The 23210-nt window shown below is 35.6% G+C and overlaps 1 protein-coding gene across 1 annotated transcript in view; it reads right to left on the minus strand.

The window, feature by feature from the left end:
• The window catches only part of LOC113315418 (HIPL1 protein-like), a 32620-nt gene extending 13022 nt beyond the window's left edge, over nucleotides 1–19598 (minus strand). The window contains exons 1-9 of the mRNA XM_026563696.1: nucleotides 19509–19598; nucleotides 18364–18521; nucleotides 17569–18231; nucleotides 17160–17373; nucleotides 16838–17016; nucleotides 16483–16724; nucleotides 16048–16375; nucleotides 13086–13318; nucleotides 12859–12980 (exon numbers count right to left, since the gene is read on the minus strand). Coding sequence (XP_026419481.1) covers nucleotides 12859–12980; nucleotides 13086–13318; nucleotides 16048–16375; nucleotides 16483–16724; nucleotides 16838–17016; nucleotides 17160–17373; nucleotides 17569–18231; nucleotides 18364–18521; nucleotides 19509–19572 — 2203 coding nt within the window. The 5' untranslated portion in view covers nucleotides 19573–19598. The remainder of the gene's footprint in view (nucleotides 1–12858; nucleotides 12981–13085; nucleotides 13319–16047; nucleotides 16376–16482; nucleotides 16725–16837; nucleotides 17017–17159; nucleotides 17374–17568; nucleotides 18232–18363; nucleotides 18522–19508) is intronic.
• Nucleotides 19599–23210: the final 3612 nt, after the last annotated feature.

Below are 23210 nucleotides of genomic sequence, written 5' to 3' on the forward strand. Positions count from 1 at the left end.
TCGTCATGGTTTTTGTAAAAATAACATGACGACTGATGAACAATGGTCAATGTGCTGCATTTTCGACCATGGAGACTAATAAATGCGAAAAACTAATGCTTAGTCGGCATGCTTTGTTCCTTGTTGAGCGTGCCGACTAAGTTTGGTCGGCATGCTTTGTTTCAGTCGAGCGTGCCGAATTTTCATACTGTGATTTCTGAAAGTGTTGATTTCTGTTGTAGTTTGGAGAATGAAACCATTAAACAGCTATGCAATCCCCATACTAGAAGTGTTTGGCTAGTGTGGTATTATTTCTGTTATAAAAGAAAATCTCAAAAATCTTCTAACAAAATCCATAATTTCAATCTAACCAAAACAAGATTTCATAACTTTGAATCCAACTAATTAATCTAGTTAACTATACAGATTGATTAGTGTTAATTAATCAAGAGAAGTTTAGCCATTTTCAAAAATATATGGCTAAGAGATTTTGTGTTTTACTTCAAAATGACCATATTTTGTCTCATTAGGTATACCTGAATCCGGCCAGTATAGATTAGAGTCTTGAGTTAACATCCTTTTTAATGAAGTCTGACAAATAACACATGCCATCTGAGTTAATTGCTCTAACAAGAAGGTTGTATTTAGTACCAACTTTTTGCTGATGGATAAACTGTAAATTTATGTTTCATAATAGACTTATTACATTTTACCAGTTTATTACACATTTATATTTAGAGTGATCGACGATTAGATAACATGATTTTTGCATGATTTAAAACGTTAATCCAATTTTGTTAGAGCATAGCTCGGTTGAACTCACCAAGTGTTGTTATGTCAAGTTTGGTTGTCATATTTTAGTGTGTCAAAACTCATCTAAAGTCGTTTGATTATATACTAGAGTCAACTTCGTTTAGGTTAGAATAGAATTTCTAGGAATGTTGAGACATATAAGTATTATTCTGAAGACCTGAAGAGTGTGAAGAAGAAGCGAACTACAATGACAACATCATCCTTCCTCTTGAGGTTAGTAATATTGACTTGAACTGTTTCATTCCTAACGTATCTTTCAAGTTGTGTTATATTAAAAATATAACTGCGAAGCTGTATATACAGTACATATTTTATAATACTCTAGTGATGTGACATAGTCATATTTGTATGATCATACTATTAGGGAATTAGACTATGAAGTATAACGCTTATCTTTTAAACTTCGTAGATATGACATCGACACAATCTTGTATACACTGTTATGATTATGTGAATAGGTTATGGTGAAGATTTCATCCTAGGAAACAATGTTTTACATTTGCTTAAAGGAAGTACATTCACGAAATTTTTTTATGAATTGAAAAGGAAATCATTAGGCTTATTGGTACGTCTATTCATTGCAAATCTTTGGATTACCAATATGTGTGATGTGGTAGAACCGATCGTAACTTTGTTATGTATCTTGGTATAACTAATCAGAATGCCTGACTTATGATTTGGTATGACTAGTTTTTATTAATTGGTGTAATCGGTCCTACCTAATCACCATGATATGGTATGATCGATATTTGTAATTGGTGTCACCGATCCTAGCAATTGGTGTGACCGAAAATAGAGTGTTGTGTAATCGATCCTTGTAATTGGTAACCGGTCCTGGTAACTGGTGTAATCGATCTTGGTAATTGGTGTGACCGATCCTGGTAATTGGTGTGACCGATCACAAGCAATACCATGAGTATATGGTAACCGGTTCTGGTAATTGATGCAACCGATCATGGTAATTGATGTAACCGGTCCTGGTAACTTGTGTGACCGATCATAAGTATTTCCATACTGAGGTATAACCGATCCTAGTGATTGGTAAAACCGATTGAACCCATGTATGTGATTTAATCAATCACATTCTTTGAATACATATGAACCAATTCTAAACTTGTTTGGAAGTGTGGTATAACCGATTCCAAGAATGTAAATCCATGTAAATATGAATGAGGATTTACAGTGAAAAGGTGCCATACTTTGAACACGTAGAGTAACTCTTATCATTTATTGTTCAAAGATATTCCTTAATACTCAAGGAGATCTTGTGCCGAAAGAAATTGAAAATCTTTTAATTAAGGTTTTTAGATTTATATGCTTTAATTACCAGCAATTAAATGCGTATCTATAAAGAATAAAAATTAGTAATGTGCATTTACTAATTGGAGATTTTCTATTGAGAGATTTCGGAAATTTTGGACAAGCATTTATTGGAATTAGGAAAACTAAATTATGATATTCATTACATATCTTGAGACTATTTTCAGTTTTGGAAATTCCTTGGTGTCCAAACATCCTTGATTTATAAATACCTAAGTTTGCATTTTTAGCAAACTATCCTAAGAGCCAGGAAAACTTCATTCTTGTTGTTTCTGGTGGAGCCGTCTAACCGGAGAGGAAAGTATCCTAATTAGGTAAAATCTCTTACAACCGCTCATTTAAAGACATCTGTGGGATCAAGAAGCTCTACGAGTACCGTTGATGGGAAACTAGATAATTGCAATGTTATTAGTTTTCGATTGATTTGATTGACTAACGATTGTTGAAACTTTTATTGCACCTAGTTTGTTTATTTTTGAGAATCTTCTCTTATTATATAAGATTCACTCAAACTAGATCAAAGTATCGACGGGATCTTTAGAACTGTTTGTAGATCCAAAGGTATCTTGTGATAATCCACTGTTAACAGACTTCGTTCTGTGTGTGATTGATCACAAGAGATTCAAGTGGTGTTGTGCAGGTGTTTATTGAAGATCAAAGAATATTTGAAGACGAAGAAGATTTCTTATTTAGTTCTCATATTTTGTGTGTGCACAGACCTTGATCGGCTGGGATCCAACTAGAATCGGATTTATTCGATTGATTAGTTGCGTGAGATCAGCATCACTTTATAGATTCTCGTTGATGTCTATATCTATATTGATTGATTGGGAATCTAAACTTAACTACTTTGGTAGTTATTGGATAGATTGATCTAACCAGGCAAAGGAGTTTATTAGATTAAACGGAAGAGCCTTTGCGTATGACTTGAGATATCTTTATCTTGAAAGAATCGAAAGAGTTGTTACCAAACAAATTTATTGTTCATTTACTTTTTGGAATACGATCCAAAGGAATTGTTCCAGTGCGTGCTCTCATTGAAGTCGGAAGCGCAAGGATACTTAGGAAACTAAGTGAACTAGGGGTAGTTGCCTGGTATCAACTATACGAAGTTGGTATAGATTTTGTATAGCGGCTTAATTATAAGAGTATTCAATTCTGGACTAGGTCCCAGGGTTTTTCTGCATTTGTAGTTTCCTCGTTAACAAAATATTTTTTTGTGTCTTTTACTTTTCTATTTCCGTAATTATAATTGTTTATTATAAGTAAAAGTAAAATACACAAATGTGAACTCTGCATATACTTGATAGTGATCCTATAAAGTTTGGTTAAATCCGAACCTATTTTCAAGTATCATACTTCGTTGTTGTATTATCTCTATCTTGTATCCATATTCAATCACACAAGTTATCTTGTTTTCGTATTATCTCGATCTCGTATCCATAGACGATCACACGAAGTGTGAACCGATTTGTTGTATTGTCTCGACTCAGTCTATAGACAATCACTTTCAGTAGAGGACTTATAGGTTGATAAATAAAATGTTGTGGTGTATTTGGGTACCCTCGATCCAACTTATAAGACTGGAATCTAAAAATGGTTTTTATAGAACCTAAGAATGATTTAGTTAACATAAAGAAAGATATCAAGAGTTTTGAATTAACACTTGATGATGGCATCTACGAATCAATATCTGAAAACGTTCATGAAATCATCACTAGAGAATCTACTAATATTTTTAATGATGTAAAAACTGATGATTATTGGAAAATATGTCTACAAGAAAGTTTAGATGAAATTTCCGATGATGATGACTCAGATTTTGAACGAGATGTAGAAGAGGATATCTCAGAATACTCTAAACTACTGGATCTTTTGAAAAATAAAAAACTGAGTACTTCGGATTTTCTTGGTTTTATGACTCCTCTTTGTCGTGAGAACAAGAAACTGAAGAGGGTTTTTCAAGGATATTATATTGGTTATCGCCTCAATGACTCTCTTCTTATAGATCGTACAGAAGAGCTAAACTCAAAGAGTCTTGAATGCGAGAATCCTCGAAGAGATCTCTTTTTGTCGAAAAAGAATTCTGTTGAATCTGAAGCAAGGATTAACTCTCAACAAAATATTTTTAAGAGAAAAATGGTGAATATCTCTCACGAGAGAAACGCCTTGAGGCTGCGCTAGCTAGTGCACATGCTAAAATCAAGACGTTGGAAGAAGAAAATTTGTACTTGAAAAAATCCAATGATAGTATAAAAAATTTATCCTCATTATTAGAAGCAGGAAGATATCATGCTGATACACGAGGATTGGGATATAAGGAATCAAGTGCTTCCAACGATAACAATGAGATAAATTTGTTAAAGCTATAAATTCTTCTCAACCAGAGGCTTCCACTGATGTCAAAGATGCTCTTATTTCTTGTAAAAAAGAAAATCCAGTCAAGCCTAAGAATTGTGTTCAACCAGCAGCAATCAAAGAAAACACTTTTTCTAATGTCAAGAAAGCAACAACGTTGAACAAAGATAAAAAGAAGAAAAAGAAAACTCGCCGAGCTCCGATGGAAGAGGTTCCACAAAAAGGTAACATTAAAACTCAGTCTCTGTATGTTACTATTGTGGTAATAAAGGACACTTACAATGGGGATGCAAAGTTCGTAAGATGCAAGATACACTCTCTTTTGTATCAAACGAATTGGCTAAGTTTGTTACCCGAAAGAACTCAGATCGTTATTGTCCTAAGTTTAGGAAAAAGAATTATTATAATGATAGTTCAAATTTTTCCTATCACTCAACAAGGTCATCTCATAAAAGACCCAATTATAAAAAGAGAGATGACTTTGTAAATGCGAAGACAAGATCTGATGTTCCAAATTGGAGAAAAGTTGTTTCACAAAATATCCAAAAGGGCAATGGTCCTAATGGTATGAAGGAGAAAGGTGCTCCTGCGAAACCCATCTCTAAATGGGTCCCTAAGTCCTCCATATCCAAGAAGGGACCAAAGTTAGTCATAAGAATGACACTCAATTGATAAATGTTGGTAACAATGTTTTTGGGAGTTTTCTTGAAAGACTAAGGAAAGACATCTTGTTGACTAAAGTCTCTTGTATGAATGCACGTTGTGATATTGACACTCTTCATCACAAGTCAAAGAATAAAAACAAGAGATGCAATAAAAGTAAGCAAACCAATCAAGAGGTCAAGAGTGATTCTGTCTTAGTCCCTAGTGACAAGGAAGAGAAGGCTCAAATAAACACAACCTAGTTGTGTTGGAATGTGTATGCTCACCTTTGTGCTCAATCTTATAAAGGGTAAGGAAGCACATGAAACTGAGCAAATGATTCCTCGGTTATAATATGACTAATTAACATCTTTAGGGAGATTTCTTTTCTTCTATACTCATACCTTCTCTATCTATATTTGACCTTTTGATAGAAACGGTAATTTTGAGTTTATGATGTTGATATCTACTGATTATATATGTGTAGATCTTATTTTTACGGTTAAAACGAGCCAAAAATCATTGAATTCGGACATTGTACACAAAAGTTATGTTTAAAACATTTTAGTGGTATGAACCATCACAAGCAATCATCATAACTGGTCCTGGTGATTGGTGTGATTGGTCCATACGAATGGAGTGTAAAACTGTTTTGCTCATAACTTTTTCGTCCGAACTCGGAATGACCTCATTCTTTTTGCGTTGTTTTTGTAATTCAATTTGCTAAAATATTGAGGTAATTGCAATACTTGATTATATGCTGAATATTTATGATGTATTGCATTTGAGTTTATGAGATGTCTGATTTCGGTTTTCATTAACCTTAATATTCGATCTCATATGATGTGACCATTATGGTTTGTGTGTATTTTTTGATTTAGCGGGATTAAGTTCTATCCCATGTTGGTAGGCTGTATCGAAGGATCATAAGGTGTTCCGATTGAAACTCATATGTGAAAAGTCACAATATGTTGAAATCAATTTATGTTTACATGAGTTGGGTTTAGCATAACATATGTGTTTCGGTTTTTCAACTTTTGCTATTGGAACGCATTAGTTGAAACCGTTTTAACATTTCTCTAATAAAGGTTGATTTTGTTGTTGTTCTTTTGTTCTTGCGAGAGGATGACAACATATTGGGGGAGAGTTCTTTTGAAGCCTAGCTTCCTTTTCACTGGTATTTCCTTCGAATACGGTTTCTAAGATATCCCACGCATCTTTAGACCGAGTGCACGTAGTCACATGGTGCAGAAGATCTGGTATAATGGCATGTATGATGGCATTCAAAACGTCGGAATTTTGCTTTGCAACAAGTATCTCGGCAGCATTGTATTCACCAATGTTCTTTGGAACGGTTTCATTTCCTACTACCACAACGGGAGCATCATAGTCATTAACTACATAAACCCATGATTGAAAATCACGCGCTTGAAGAAAGGAACGCATAGCAATTTTCCACCACAAGTAATTAGAGCCATCAAAGACTGATGGTACGTTTATAGAGATAGCACCTTTGTCCATATCAGATCGCTAAAAACACAAACTTATTAGGTCTTTAATGTGTTTGCCTGCTCTGATACCAATTGAAAATGTGGAGGTCTAACAACCACACCCAACAATTCGTTTGGAAATGTGAGAGGACTTACTCTAATACACTTTCTAGAGAATCAACTAGACAGTCATACTCAATCTAGAATAAAGTGTATCAAAGAGTTTAATATCTCTAACTCTTAATTCAATCCGCAATCAGCAAATAGAAATATGCGAGCCCGATTGAATAAGAGGAGTAACTTGAACAGTACCAAAGACCAATGTTCAAGTGTCAATCAATGTAAATCAACAACGCAAGGTTGGATATTCTAATTGATTGATCTTAACGCACAACCTGTGATATTTTAATTATATAACAAAATACAATGCAGAAAAGAAATAACACAGACACCAGAATTTTGTTAACGAGGAAACCGCAAATGCAGAAAAAACCCGGGACTTAGTCCAGATTGAACACCACATTGTATTAAGCCTCTACAGACACTAGCCTACTACCAATTAACTTACGACTGGACTGTAGTTGAACCCTAATCAATCTCACACTGATTCAAGGTACATTTGCGCTCCTTACGTCTATGATCCCGGCAGGATACTACACACTTGATTCCCTTAGTTGATCTCACCCACAACTAAGAATTGCTACGACCCAAAGTCGAAAACTTGATAGACAAACCTGTCTCATGCAGAAAAGTCTATAGGAATGAATAAATCTGTCTCCCACAAAAATACCCAAGAGTTTTTGTTCCGTATTTTGATAAATCAAGGTGAACAGGAACCAATTAATAACCCGGACTTATATTCCCGAATAACAGCCTAGAATTATCATTCACCTCACAATAAACTAAATCGACTAACGAAACAAATTATTGTGGAATCACAAACGATGAGACGAAGTTTGCTTGTGGTTACTTTTCTATCTTGCCTATCGGAGATATAAAATCTCGAGCCAATTATTTAAATTGCACTCAAAACGATAGAAACAACAAGATCAGATCACACAACTACAAAGATAATAGTTGGGTCTGGATTCACAATCCTAATGAAGTCTTCAAGTCGTTAACCTACAGGGTCTCGAGAAGAAACCTAAGGTTAAAGGAGAATAGACTCTAGTTATGCAACTAGTAACACACATGAGGTGTGTGGATTAGGTTTCCCAGTTGCTAGAGTTCTCCTTTATATTGTTTTCAAACCAGGGTTTGCAATCCAAGTTACCTTGGTAACAAAGCATTAAATATTCATCGTTAGATGAAAAACCTGATTCAACCAAGCTAATATCTTTCAACCGTTAGATCGAACTTAGCTTTCTACACACAGATGAAATGTACCCTCATTTAGGTTTATGTAACCGTACCTAAACATGTACACCAGATTGGTTCACAAGTAGTTAACCGAGGTTATCCATATGATTACTCTCATATCAACCTTATTCATCTTAACCATAACTATTTCAAATGACTCAAAGGAAACTAGTTAAAGAGTTGTTCAATTGTATAGAAAACACCATCGAAACCAAATCGGTTTGATTCACTTGAATCAATCATGAACATTATAGCCACGGTTTGCAAAGATTTGATTCCTTATGATTTAAATGTTTAAGTTCATGAACTGGCCGATTTGACAAAGTAACCAGCTTAAGTATGTGTATGAGGTATGCGTACTTAAGCAACCGTATTTTGGGTTTGTTAAGTTTCCAAACTCCGCAGAAATTTTCGGTTCGAAAACTTCCGCCAGTATGCATACGGGTACGCATACTTATCTTGTCTCCTTCACCAATTTCGTATACACACATATGCATACTCTTGGTTCCCGGTTTATGTATTTATACGCTAATGTGCGAACACACTATATATGCTTATATCCAAAGATGGTTACATCCTCAACTCTTTATTTCAATCATTGAAACATTCTTCTATAATGACAATAGTCGTTTTCACACATTATTAGCATCAAAGCAATTTTCAAGATATTGAAATAATCATTATTGAAACATTCCAAGCCTACATGAAATGATTGTATCACACAAACCATGTAAGATGTTACTCGGCAATTTTCTCATGATATAAGATGAACTTGGTCGAAGAGAAAGCTTACCAACACATATTTCGAGAAATATGTAAGCGAGATATACTCAGCTCAAAATCTCAAATGCGTATAGAGAAAACTATATCATAACATGAGTTATGTCTCAATATATGAGATAGTAGAAATACACTTTCCAAGTGATAGATGAGTTCAAGTCTCCGCATACCTTTTGTCGAAGAAGTTCCACAAGAACCCCTTGGTAGTTCTTCGTCTTCAAGAGATAAACGCCGAGAGATCTAATCTCAACTATACTATCTATATCCTAGTCCGAGACATCTATAAATATGCTATAAATTAAGACTTATAGTTTTCATCACTAACATTGCCAAACATGCTTGAGATAGCAACGCATGCGAGTTCGACCGAGCAATGCTCTAACAATCTCCCTCTTTGTCAATTTTAGTGACAAAACTATCAATACACATGGAGTACAAAATAGGTAAAAATTGTAGCTTCCCATCCACATGCTTGATCTCCTTGGCGTCTTCAATGCGACTCGAAATATTCGTCACTTCCAAGTACTCCATGATCCTAAAGGTTGTAAGTTCAGCATCGTAGTTGTTGAAGATCCGTAGCTATAACAATGAGAAGAAAAAATGCTCTCAACCATTGTTATACAGTGTCATAGTATTATTACACAACATCAAAGTCCAATTGTATCACAACTTTGACAACAATACTATGGTTATATTCATCACTCCCCCTTAGTTAATACTTTATCTCACCATGAAAACCACTCCCCCTTACATAATGATCCCTAAACCATATGTATTTGTAGTATCACACTACACATTAATTCTCCCCCTTTTTGTCAATATAAATTTTCAAAGGTACGGAAACTAGTGGGATCCTCATGAAATTTCCACGGAGATACTTCATGACTAAAATAGAATACCATATCAAATTATTTAGATGCCATAATAAAGCCGAAGCTAAATGCATTCATCAAGGAGTTAATAAAGATACAAGATAACCCCTAAAATTCCACATCCGCACTCCCCACAAAGATTTGGAAATTATGCACAAGTTCAATATGAATTCTCCCCCATAAAATGTCATCCCCGAAGGAACAACAAAGGCGACCTTAATTTCACAAGAAAAGAAGATTTCTTTTGGACAAAATCAAATCACATGAAAACATGAAATTGAACCCAAAGTATTCAATTGAATTATTCATAAAAGAATTCATGATTAATCCAATCGAAATGCACAATTAAATTAATCACAAGAAAATTCATAATTAATTCAATTGGAATACACAACCAAATTAACCACAAAAGTGATCAATTCAATTGGTCATGCTCGACATAAGAGAACTTACGGAGCAACAACTAAAATAACCATAAGAGAATGATCAATTTAGTTGGTCATGCTCAAACATAAGGGACCTTACGGACCAACACAATATATGCACAAAAATATGGATCGGAGATCGACCAAATACTGCGGAATAGATAAGGATTCGTCATATTTTCCATCATTATTTGCACAATGACATACAATATGCTTAATCCTTGTACACAAAAGTTTTAACCTTTCTTCCATCAGGACAATGACATAAAAGGCTTTAACTTTTGTAATTTCAAAAGTTCATTCTATCTTTTATCAATACATTCATACCGACATAATAGAGATAACTTTTGAACAAGTATGGGACAGTCACAGGTTCACAGACGTAAACAACATATCCCATAACAATTAGAAATATATAAAATCATAAAGATTAAAATTACAAAAAATCATCTTCCAAAAACTTATAATTTAAATAAATAAATCTAAAAACATAGAAGATGAAAAACGTTGGACATAGCTATGTGTACTCACAATAATGGCTATTCCAAACCCTAGTTATATTTCTAAAAACAAGAAATAAATTGCCTAAAAGAAGATTTACCAGACATTGAGACCTCTGAATAATTCTTTATCGTCCCCGAACTCCTTCTCGTCAACAGCCATTGGTACATAGGGTTCATGGAGAAAGGAGTCAATTCCAACAAACCTTCTAGGCTGATGATGTCGAACCAGGGCCTTCTGAATTTCGAGAGTTCTCATAACAAAAGCCTTTATTTGATTAATCTCCTTCCTTCATTCCTTCAACTCTTCAAGAACATCTGAAAACTTCTGAGAATTTGAAGGAACAACTCTTGGCTTCCTCACATTCCTTCTTTTTCTTTTCAAGGTTGGAGACAATGGAGATTTTTCTTTTTCCTTCACGATTGATGGCTTAACAATCATATTAACATCTTTTCCATCAGAAGACATGATGCTTGGAGTCTCAATACGAATATGGGTTTGTGAGAGAAAATCACAATTTAAACTCAACAGGCAGTCTTAAGATGAAAAGAGTTTCAGAGAAGGAAAAAAAAAGAATGTAGGGTTACAGAACCTTTTAACCACCCAGGTTCTCATACACACAATTCACGACTCTAAAAAGAGTAGAATTGTCGAGAATAACCCTCTTTTTATTGAATACACAGTCAATGCCGAGAGACACTTTTCAATGCCGACTGTGAACTTACTTTGCCGATTCTTTGTTGACAATACCGATTGTACCTGGATATTAGCGGAATGCCGGCCGTGGTCTGTAATTTCACGAATCAAACACACGAAAATCACATTAATCAATGGATGACTTACGGTTTGATTGAGGGTCCGATTTGAAGTTTTTTTTCATGAATGAAAGTTTGATTCTCTACAAAAGGTTGTAATTGGGAGTCATCAAAATCAATGTGACCACCTTCTTCTTGGTGGGATGAGAATTTCCCAACATCAAATTCCTCACTAGAATCTCTCATATCTCAGATATCACTCATATAATCTCTCATATCTCAAATATCACTCATATCTCCCAGAATCTTTCTTTTTTCAATTCTTCTATACTCTCTATTCAATAATTAGTCCTAATTTATCAAGGGTAATTTAGTCATCACCAAAATTTATTCGGATAAGGGGTTCTTCTTCATAATGTTTTTTTTTAGCATCCCCCAATTTATGGAAGTATCCCCAAATGTGGGTTCATAGAAACCACTAGTTATTACTGTTGAAATTTAAGGCTCGATTGGGTATTGGTTTCCTAGTGGTTCTTGTTACTCTAGTTCGGATACTGTACTACATAAACTGAACCATAGTTGATTTTTTTTCATTACATAACTAGATAGACCAATTATTGGTCGACTTAGAGCGTCCACAGTGGGAGAGTAAACCCAAATATTTGGTCTTTTGAACAGGCGTAGTGGAACGTATTATCGATCAAATTTTGATCAACGACTAAAACCCAGAGTATATTTAGTCTGGGACCAAGACTAAACCCAGATATAGTCGAGCGTTGATATACTTCACGCCCCACCACCAGGCGGACATATTGTGCACGTCCCACATCAGGCGTTGGTATAGTCTACGCCCCACACCAGGCGTTGGTATAGTTTACGCTCCACATGGGGCGTACGTAAAGTCTACGCCCCATTTTTTTTTTTAATTATTTTGTATGGGGCGGGCATTATACCCCGCCCCATTCTTTGTTTTGAAAATCAATTTAGTGGGGCGGGCATTATACCCCCGCCCCATTCTTTGTTTTGAAAATCAATTTAGTGGGGCGGGCTTTATACCTCCGCCCCACTTCTTTCATTTTTTTTTTTAGTGCACGTCCCAATCAGGCGTTGGTATAGTCTATGCCCTATACCAGGCGAACGTATAATGTACGTCTGACCAAATTTAGTCTTTCCACCGTAGCGTCACACACCATACTAAACCCAAAATTTGATTTTTTTTTTTCCCTCTTTGGTCTTTGGTTATACTCGCACCACTGCAGTTGCTCTTACAAGGTAAAATGCATAAGAAAGAACAAAAATGAAAAGAAGAAAAGCGAAAAAAAACTCATTTGTGATTGTGAACCCTTAAAACCTGTGCCACTTTGAAACGAAGGGGAATGTCTGGAATTTGAGAACCCGTGAATTTTTCTTTTGAGCACTTGTAGTTAGAAAGACTAGGACGAGCAATTCTGAGCACACCTTTACTTGTTGACAGAAAAAATATCTTTCATGTTATCTCTTCCCATGGAGAAGACATGGTTCAATTTAAGATGAGGTCCGTGAGGATGTGTTTTCTCCAACTTACACTGCAACACAGAGTTATCCACACAACTAAATGGAACCTTGGCACTTCTAAAATTCCCACTGTTTTCTAGATTTTTTGTTCCTGCCCATATAGCAAACCCGTACAGATCTATAAACACGTACCTGATATTCATTCATAAGCAGAAAATAAACAAACAAATCATTAAGTTTGTGGAAAATATGTTATCTTGCATTTGTCTTGCACTCTCCCGGGAAAATGAAACTTACTTGCCATATAAGCATGGATCAGTTTTGGACCTATAAAAGAAACCACCTGCAATTGATGAAGATCCTTCTTTCGTATTGGCATTTGAGTGATCATATCCCGTTACATGAGAGATGGAGTTCGTTGGATTCATACCGTTGTTTCCTTTGGAAGAATTTAGAGAATGGAAAGGAAAATAATATGGACATCCATAGTTTCCACCTTTCATGACTATATCCACATCTTCATATTGATCCTACAAATTTTAACCGTATAAAGTTCACGTATATCCGTGATATGGTATAAAGTTTACGAATATCCGTGATATGGGTTGAGAGATAAATCGTTTCTAAAATTTACTAGTTATTATTCATATGGACATAATTGTCAAAAAATACTTAAAAATATTCCCCCTCCTCCTTACCTTAAAATTTATGCAAACTTAAAATAGGTTATCTATCTATCTAAGGAGGGGGAGTAAGGGTAACACCTTCTAACGTTATGGCATGTTAGTAACTTGGTACAAAGCCCATCATGACAATGAGAACTTACAAATGCGTTGAACTAACAGTATGTCTAAGTTAGCAAACACTACAACTTAATCAGCTGATTGACATTCATGCTTCATATTTAGGATTTTAGCTACAGATCCAACCAGTATATCTAGCTACATCGCCAAGGGCTAAGCATTTTACACACAACACATATGATGTTCAATATGCAGTCCAACCGATATAAAATAGCTAATATAAAGTCATACCGTGCAAAGTATAGACTTAACAAAAGAGGCTCAAGCAGGATCAGGAATGTTCATAGATTGAAATACTTTCTTCAGTTCCAAGTCCTGGTTGGATTCACAACAAATACTTTATCCCAAAGGGATCCTCGGGGTAAATGGTGCCTCTGTGGCATTCAAAAAAACAAACAACCAAAAGAATTTCAAATATTAGCAGTAAATTAACGAGAGAGACAAAGAAACCTACTTGAATCAAGGCATAAGGGATGAGAAGTAGATGGGAGTAAAAGTAGAAGCAAGCAAGAACAAACGAGAAAAATATGAACGACACAACTCATTTCTTCAATCTCCTTTATCTTCCTCTGTAGTCGGAGGATTCACAAGAAGGCTATCTGAGATTCCTATTCCTTTGTCTCTCTTATGCGCATTCCCTGCTAGACACTCCTTCACGCATTACCAAGTTCCACGTTTTTTATTGTACAGCTGCACCATAATTTAGAGGTTTCTCTCACTTTTCAATGTTTTAGAAGGTGGCAAGCACAGAAACTAGTTAGCAACATCAACCATCAAAATTGTCTCTGCCTAAGCAACTAACAAAATATTTGGAGCACTTGTTGCCTCTACTACTATATCATCTTTTCTATCTAAAACTCAAACTCGGTGTCTTCGCTTTTGTTTTTTATTTCAAGTTGCATCTGTTTCACGCTTGTTTAAGTTATTTAAGGTTTCAAACTGGTTGATGCTTCCAGTTTTTAGATTACGAGAATGATTCAATGGAGGATGAAAAGGTTCGACTTACATTTATGAGCCGAACCGATCCCTTTATGAATAGTTCGGCTAGCTGAAACTGTTTAAGTATGCGCCGAACATTTGCTAGACACTAGTTCGGCTTGTATAAAATTTTCCTAGAAAAACGAACCTATTCCTGAGAGTTCTGGAATAAAAAATGTTAATGGTTCGGCTTATATAATGAAAATCGTATCAGCCGAACTGTTCATATACACTTTCAGGCTGAAAATTTGAAGAACCGTTCGGCTTAAAAAACAACAACATTATGCGCCGAACTAGGTTCGGCTCACAAAGCAACTAAATTATGCGCCGAACCTTGATCTGAAACCTGGATATTGACAACTAATGAACAGTTCGGCAAGCTGAAAGTGTTATTGTTATGGGCCGAACCAACTAGTTCGGCTTGTTTAAAAATATCATAATGAGCCGAACCTAGTCCTGTGTGATCTGGAAGAAAAGTTATGTGAGGTTCGGCTCATAGATGTAAGCCGAACTGTTCATCAATGGGTTGGTTCGACTCATATATGTAAGCCGAACCTATTCCTGGGAGTTCAGGAATAAAAAATGTTAATGGTTCATCTTATATAATGGAAATCGTAGATTTTAACCCATTAAAATCAAGTAGATTTTATCTTCATCTTTAAGAGAATGAAAATACGAAGATAACGCAAAAAGAATGAGGTCATTCCGACATTGGACGAAGAAGTTATGATCAAAACAAGATCGAAAGAATTCAGTCTACAGCGGGAAGTTCGGCTGATAACTCATCAACACGAGTCAGCCGAACCTAAAGCCTATAAATCAATATTTTCGAAGTGTTTAAGGGTATATAGGTCATTCATACCCATTAGACACCCCTTATCAATACACCCTGGTTAGGAAAATGACTTTGTATGTGTATAAAGTTTTTGGTATGCCCAATATTATGGTTCATCAAAAATAGTGAATGGAAAACAGCGAGCCAGACATCTAGTTGAAGTGGTTCCCTGCTGAATTTAAGGAGACATCTAGCTGAAGCGGTTCCCTGCTGAGTTCAAGGCTCTAACTGGGGCGGAGCCAGCCTGGTGCGAGAGTGTGCACTTGCACCCCCAGCCCAGCTGGCTCCAAAAACCACTTTGGGCCTAATTACAATTTTTATTCCCTTTACAAGCTTAATATTCCTTTTTTACACCCTCTAAAAATATTTTTGCACCCCAGAGCAAATTTTGCAGGGTATATTAATCTTTGCATCCCCATCATAGAAATCCTGGCTCTCGGTTCTGGTTTCCCAGTGGTTCTTGATACTGCGCTTCCGATATTGTTCTAACTTGTATATTAACCAAAGTTCATATTTTTCATTACAATTGAGATAACAGATGCTGTTACAGACCAATTATTTGTCTGACTTGCAAGGTAAAATGCAGATGAAAAAACAAAAATGAATAGAAGAAAAACAAAAAACTCGTTTGTGAACCCTTAACTCCTGTGCCACTTCCAGACAAAGGGGAATGTCGTGGAATCTGAGAAGTTGTAAATTTTTCTTTTGAGCTTTTGTAGTTACAACGACTAGGATGAGCAATTCTAAGCACACCTTTGCTTGTTAACAGAAAAATATCTTTCCTGTTATCACTTCCCATTGAGAAAACATAATTTAAATTAAGGTGAGGATGTGTTTTCTCAAACTTACACTGCAATGGAGAGTTATGGGCACAACTAAATGGAACCTTAACACTGGTAAAGTTCCCACTATTTTCTGGATTTTCTGTTCCTGCCCATATGGCACACCTGTATAGATCTAGAAAAATGTACCTGGAATTCAATCATAAGCAGCAAATAAGTAAGCAAACCGATTTAAGATTGTGGAAAATACGTAATCTTGCATTTGTTTTGCACTCATTGAGGGAAATGAAACTTACTTTCCATATAAGCACGAATCAGTTTCGGACCTATAAAAAAAACCACCTACAATTGAAGAAGATCCTTCGTTTGTATTAGCATCGGAGTGATCATATCCCATTACACGAGAGATGAAGTTCGTGGAGTTCATATTGGTGTTTCCTCCGGAAGAATTTAGAGAGTGAAAAGGAAAATCTCCCTCAAAATAAGGCCACCCATAGTTCCCACCTTTCATGACTATATCCACTTCTTCATATTGATCCTACAATTTCTACATCATATAAGAAACACATAATCGACAACTAAGAAAGATAGAATTGGTCCAAAGACAATTGAAGAAAAACTATAATGAGCAAGAAATAACTCCCAATTAACCTTCCCAGAGTCTCCACAAAGAAAGTAGGACGACCTCTCTGAATCAAAACTACAACGCCAAGGGTGCCGAAACCCTAAGGCCCAAATTTCAGGAAGCGATTCCTTTTCATGAATATACGGATTATCTCCTGGGATAGAGTAGTTTCCCCATGCACTGTGTTTGCTTAGTTCTGCTGCACCTGACAATGCAATGAACTATTAGGAAATACATTATCAAAAATTGTCCATAGAGAACTGAATCAGAATTTATTTATTTATTTCGAAAAATTGCATAAGAAGTTTTAATTTAAACTCAAGGCTTAGCTCTAATAATAGTACTCACTTGAAAATTTATCAACATCAAACCTCAAGACTTTACCGAGCACGGATTTCTTGTTCTGAGCAAGATTGTAAGTACTGAGTTCAGTTTCGCCATCTCCCGTCAGTAAGTATAAATACCCATCCGGACCAAAGAGAATTTGGCTTGCTATAGCATTCTTGAATGCAATGCCCATCGTGAATATCCTTATCACTTCGGATGGATTGCCCCTTATTTCCTGAAAAAAAATGAATCAAGCTAAATTTTTCTTCTCACTTCCGTCAGAACTCCCACAGATATTAGTGGGGCTTACTCAAAAAATTATATGCACTACTATTAACTGTAAACTCTGATATAGCAACATGAAATCGGCATGCTCGGGATCCGAAAACCAGAGGAAGCTTTGAAGGATCACAGTTAACATCTGTATTACATGCACACCTTCCATAACATCCAGACCATTTTCCCCATCACAAATATAAGAAGCAAAGAAGCGACCATTGCGTACAAATCTTGGATGGAATGCGATACTCATCAATCCATGCACAATATTCACATGTACAATGTCAGTTAAGTCTACAAATAGATTTGATTCATCTATTACAATTTCTTCTCCATTTCCCTCTTTAGGAACAGTTGCCAGCCATATCTTACCTTGTTGGCTCGCCAAGAAAACACGGTTGGATCCATCAGGATGGGCATCCATATGAAAGTAACGTCCATTAGTAACTTGCTCAAGGCAAATGCCGCTTGGTGGCCGGGAATTTACAGTATTGTGTAGCGAAGCAGATGACCCATTGAAACATACTAATCTATCTTCCGAAGATCCACCAAATATTCTACAGAAATCACTCTTTGACTGACATATATCTGTTAATTTAGAAGGTGTAGAACGAACCATAACTTCAGTTCTACCTTGTAGTGAGGACACAAATGGGGAGTTTAAAATAGGTTCAGCTTTGCATGCATTCCAGACCCTTGAACAGAACGAAGAAGTCTTGGACAAAGTTGATGTTTCTGAAAATGTACAGAGAACTGGAACCATTCGAGTCCCAGAATCATTTCTAAATAAATCCGCAGAGAACTGATTGCATTTCTGAAAAGTGCAAACGCATCACATTTTTAAAATTAAAATTTATTGTAACACTTTTCATCAATGACAATGCATCTAACTGAGAACTTTTGGGGTTGTCTAACAGATATAAAATAGCTAAATATCAAGTCGTACCGCACAAAATATAGACTTAACAAGAGAGCCGCAAGCAGGGTCAGAAATGTTCATAGATTGAAACACTTTCTTCATTTCCAAGTCCTGGTTGGAGTCACAGCAAACACTCTCATCGTTAGGACAAAATCCCAAAGGGATCTTTGGAGCATATGGTGCCTCTGTAGCATTCAGAAAAACAAACAACAATCATGGTTTGACCAAAAGAATAACATTAGCGGTAAAGCTTCAGAGAGATAGAGACCTACTTGAATCAAGGCATAAGGGATAAGAGGCAGAACGGAATAGAAAAAACAGAAGCAAAGAAGAACAAATGAGAAAAAAATTCATAACACAACTCATTTTTTCAATCTCATTTTCTGACTCTGTAATCGGAAGGTTAACAAGAAGGTTTTCAGGGTGTTATCGTCATGATTCATGTCTTCACTCTCTCCTCTCTTGAATCTCGAACCTAGTATCTAGAGAACAGATTTCCTATTCCTTAGTCTCTGTTATGCGCATCCCCTGCCAGACACTCCTTCACATATAACTAGGTTCCACATTTTTTTTGTACAGCTTCACCATAATTTAGAAGTGTCACTCACTTTTCAATGTTTTAGAAGGTGTCAAGGACAGAAACTCGGCAGCAACATCAACTAATGTCATAGTTTATGGTATGTATATAGTTTTCCCAACTTTGAGAGTGTACTAACACCACACATTCGGCAAATTTTACTTTATAGATTTACGTATCCATCAATTAAATTCACAGTGATCGATTAGATAGCATGTGTGTTGAACGATTTAAAACATCAGTCATGTCTATACTTTCTTACTCAAAAATCATACAGTATTTACAAACCGGCAATCTTACTAAACCATACCAATTACAGATTCAATGATTCCCATCCCAAAATTTAAACTGTCATGCGAACCCTATTGTGTAAATCCATTTCAAAAAATGAGATGGAAAATTTCTCAATATTATCTTACAGATCCTAAGATAGCTTTTCAAGAACAAAACCTGAGTATATGATGACACGGGACCTTACTGGGGCTTCTTGACCAAATTACGGGATTTATCCCTTTATGATGTTTTCTTCATGTATGAAACTCAAATCAATTTTTTCACAGGTATTACACAAGGAGAAAGAGTGAATTTGAGTTACCTATAAGTATAAGTATTAACCGTCCCATTGATTTGATAGACAATAAGCAGTTTCTTCCATTCATTGATTTGCATTGCTGATGCTGCTTCTTTTCAGCTGTATGGTGAATTGGCTGTTTGATGAATTTGTACAGTGGCAACTAGCCACCTTTTCGGCGTCACTAAATTGATCTTGTAAGCTTGCATTTGGATATGGAAATGGTGGCTGTGTAATTCAGACTACACGACTTCACCAGCTCCGCTGACGGCTGATCTCTGCTGGATTGCCCAAATAGAAGTTGAGTGAAGAGTCAGGGGCGTAGTCTATTCATGCGTCAAAAATGGGCCGAATTTGGCAAAAAGTGTCAAGCCGACGGATATCGTGGATGCCCACATTTAATGGGACCTACTTGTGATGATAGGCGTTTGACACAAATGCACCCGACGTGTCACAAAAGTGTAATAGTAATCTTCTTTTATTTTTTTTTGCAAATATCATCAAAAGAACTAGATTTTGTGCCCACCTTTTTCTTTCGATCATATTTTCGAATTGGTGGAGCTCGGCTTCGCCTCGCCTCGTCTCGATTCTTTTTTGATTTGGTACCGTCAACTTTCTGCATAAAATTGGGTCGTCGAAAAATCTATAAGATCACCGAAATTCGGCCAAAAACCGTATGAATTCTGTCATCCAAACACCTGAGTCGCTGACAATCATCGTTATAATAAACAGTCAACTTAATGGTCAATGAGATTCTAATTAGGCATCGAGTCAGCTGAATTATAGGAAATCGAGCTTATAGGTTAGCCAAGATCAGTGGCCCAGATATTTTATGCAGATATTTTGTTAGTCTAGTCAAATTAGTCAGGGACTACGGTCCCGACAGTGAATTAAAAAAATCTCATCAGTGTCAAGCATACGCCTTACATTAAAATTAGCCGTAGTTATGTTGAAATCTATGGATTTAGCTGTCAAAATTAAGATTAGCCTTAGTTATGTTGAAATCTGGTATTATGTTAATTTGTCGGAGCCTATAGTCCCGGCCACATACTAAAAATCCTGAAGTCAATTATAGACCTCACAATCACGGTTTGCAAAGATTGCATTCCTTATTATATACTCCTTCCGTCCCAAATTAATTGAGCTATTTGGTTTTAAATTGTGTCCGGTAAATAGTTGAGCTAATTCACTAATCAAGGGGATTTCTCCAAAACTACCCTTTTAATTGATTATTGTCACTATAAGAAATAGTATAATTTGATAATCATGTTTATATTAGTTACGTAGATGTTTTAAAAAAAAAATTCAACAGTATAGAATTTACGAAAAACCGTCGTATAGTTTAAGAGATAAATCATTTCTAAATTTTACTAGTTATTATCCATAAGAGTATAATTGTAAAAAACATTTAAATATATTCTCCTTTCCTCTTTGCCTTAAAAATTGTGCAAACTACAAACAACTCAATTAATTTGGGACGGAGGGAGTAAATATATATGTTCATGAGTATGAAATCATACTTTACCGATTTAAGAAATTGAACCACTTAAGTTTGCCAATGAGTATGCAAACTTAAGTTCCGGATATTGGTCACAAGCTAACAGTTTGCAAACGGGTATGCAAACTTTAGCTCCGGACCGAACTCGGTTGAAACCGTTTGCGAAAGGGTACGCAAACTTGGTTCCCAGACTTCAACAGTTAAATCAGTTTACGAACGGGTATGCAAACTTAAGTAACCTGACTTAAACAGTTGAATAAGATTGCAAACGGGTATGCAAACTTCCGGTCCTGAATTCCGTCAAAACAGTTCCTATACTAAGTACACAAACCGTAATGTATCCAGACATGGTTTTTAGCTCTTAACTCCCATTTTTATCATTGAAACATTCTTAGAAGACGACAATGGATGTCTCACACATACCATTAGCTAATAACAAATTTCCAAGTGATCGAATGATCAATACGGAACTTTCCAAGTCGACATCAAATGACTGTCTCACATAAATCATGTAAGATGTTTCAAGGCAATTTCTACATGATCATCTTTTGACATAAAGTCAAGAATAATGATGAATGTAGCTAAGACAGAAAGATACCAATACGTATTTCGAGAAATAGATAAGCGAGTTATACTCAGCTTGAAATATGAAATGTGTATGATACGAAAGACTATATCGTATACGAATTTTGTCTCAATAGGATATAAGTAAGAATAGAATAGACTTCTGAGGATAGATAAGTTTTAGTCTCCACATACATTTTATTGATGCAGTTCCTCCAAGTTCTTCAGTTGTAAGCTCCGTGAAGTCTAAAGCTCAACTATATAATCTATCCTAGTCTGAAACTCCTATAGGTAGACTAGAAATCATGACTATAGTTTTGATCAACTAAACTTGACAAACAAGCTTGAGATAGCAACGCTTGCGAGTTCGACCGAGCAATGCTCTAACAATCTTGCCCTTTGTCAATTTTAGTGACAAAACTATCAATACATACGGATTAAAAAATAAATAAGACTTTGTAGCTTCTCATCCACATGCTTGATTTCCTTGGTTCTTCAACATTACTTGAATTCTTTGTCGCTCCAAGTATTCCAGTGACTCTGAATGTGTTCTACCCAGCATCATTGTTGTTTAAGATCCATAGCTATAACAATAATCAACAAGATTGTTTTCATATTGTTATGCAGTGTCATAGTATTATTACACAACATCAAAGTTCATTTGTACCACAACTTTGACAATAATACTATGGTGATATGTATCACTCCTCCTTAGTCAATACTTCATCTCACAATGAAAACCACTCCCCCTTACATAATGATCCGTAAACCATATGTATGTAGTTTGAACTACAAAATAATTCTCCCCCTTTTTGTCAATATAAATTGGCAAATGTACAAAAATTATGGGATCATAATGAAATTCTCATAAAGATAATTCATGACTAAAAGAGAATATATCAACTTTGTTTCGATGATTTCACATAGTCGAAACTTAGTGTATTCACCAAGGAGTTAATAATGATACAAGATAACTCCCACAATATTCTGCAGCCGCACTCCCCACAAAGATTTGGCAATTAACTCCGAGTGACATAACTTTCAGACTGATTATCGAAACACTGTGACCTTTTAACACTTCATAAAAAAGACTAGGCGAACAACTTTCGTTTAGGATGTTTTTCCTAGTTCCCTACCCATTTGTACATTTTTTGAGTTTTTCCAGGTTATTATGTCATAAATCATAATTTTCGGTTTTGAACATTGAGGACAATGTTGATTTTAAGTGTGAGGGAGTAGTTAAGCATGTTTGGAGATTATATTAGTATTTCTATAATAAAAAAATAATAATAAAAAAAATACTCTTTTACCTCTTGCATTCTTGAGACTTCATCTTTTGGAGTTAATTATGAGCTATTTAGGATGACACACTAAACCTTTTTAGGTTGAAAAAGTTCTTACGGCTATAGATTGAGTCCCACTTTATCATTCTACAATCCTTAATCATATATGTTCATAATGGAATGAGGAACTCAGATGCTAGCAATAGCATGATAGTCGTTTGAAAGATTAATCCCCGCAATTTATCATTTCGAAATCACTTTCTTTTTATTTTTGCAGTTATATATTTCTCTAAGTGATTTGGTGGGATCCTAGTACTTCCATGAATATTGTAGCAAGGTAATCATTGGTTGAGTTTATAAAAGCCCCATAGACAATTGTCT

This window comes from Papaver somniferum, chromosome 10, assembly GCF_003573695.1.
Source record: "Papaver somniferum cultivar HN1 chromosome 10, ASM357369v1, whole genome shotgun sequence".
NCBI classification, from domain to species: domain Eukaryota; kingdom Viridiplantae; phylum Streptophyta; class Magnoliopsida; order Ranunculales; family Papaveraceae; genus Papaver; species Papaver somniferum.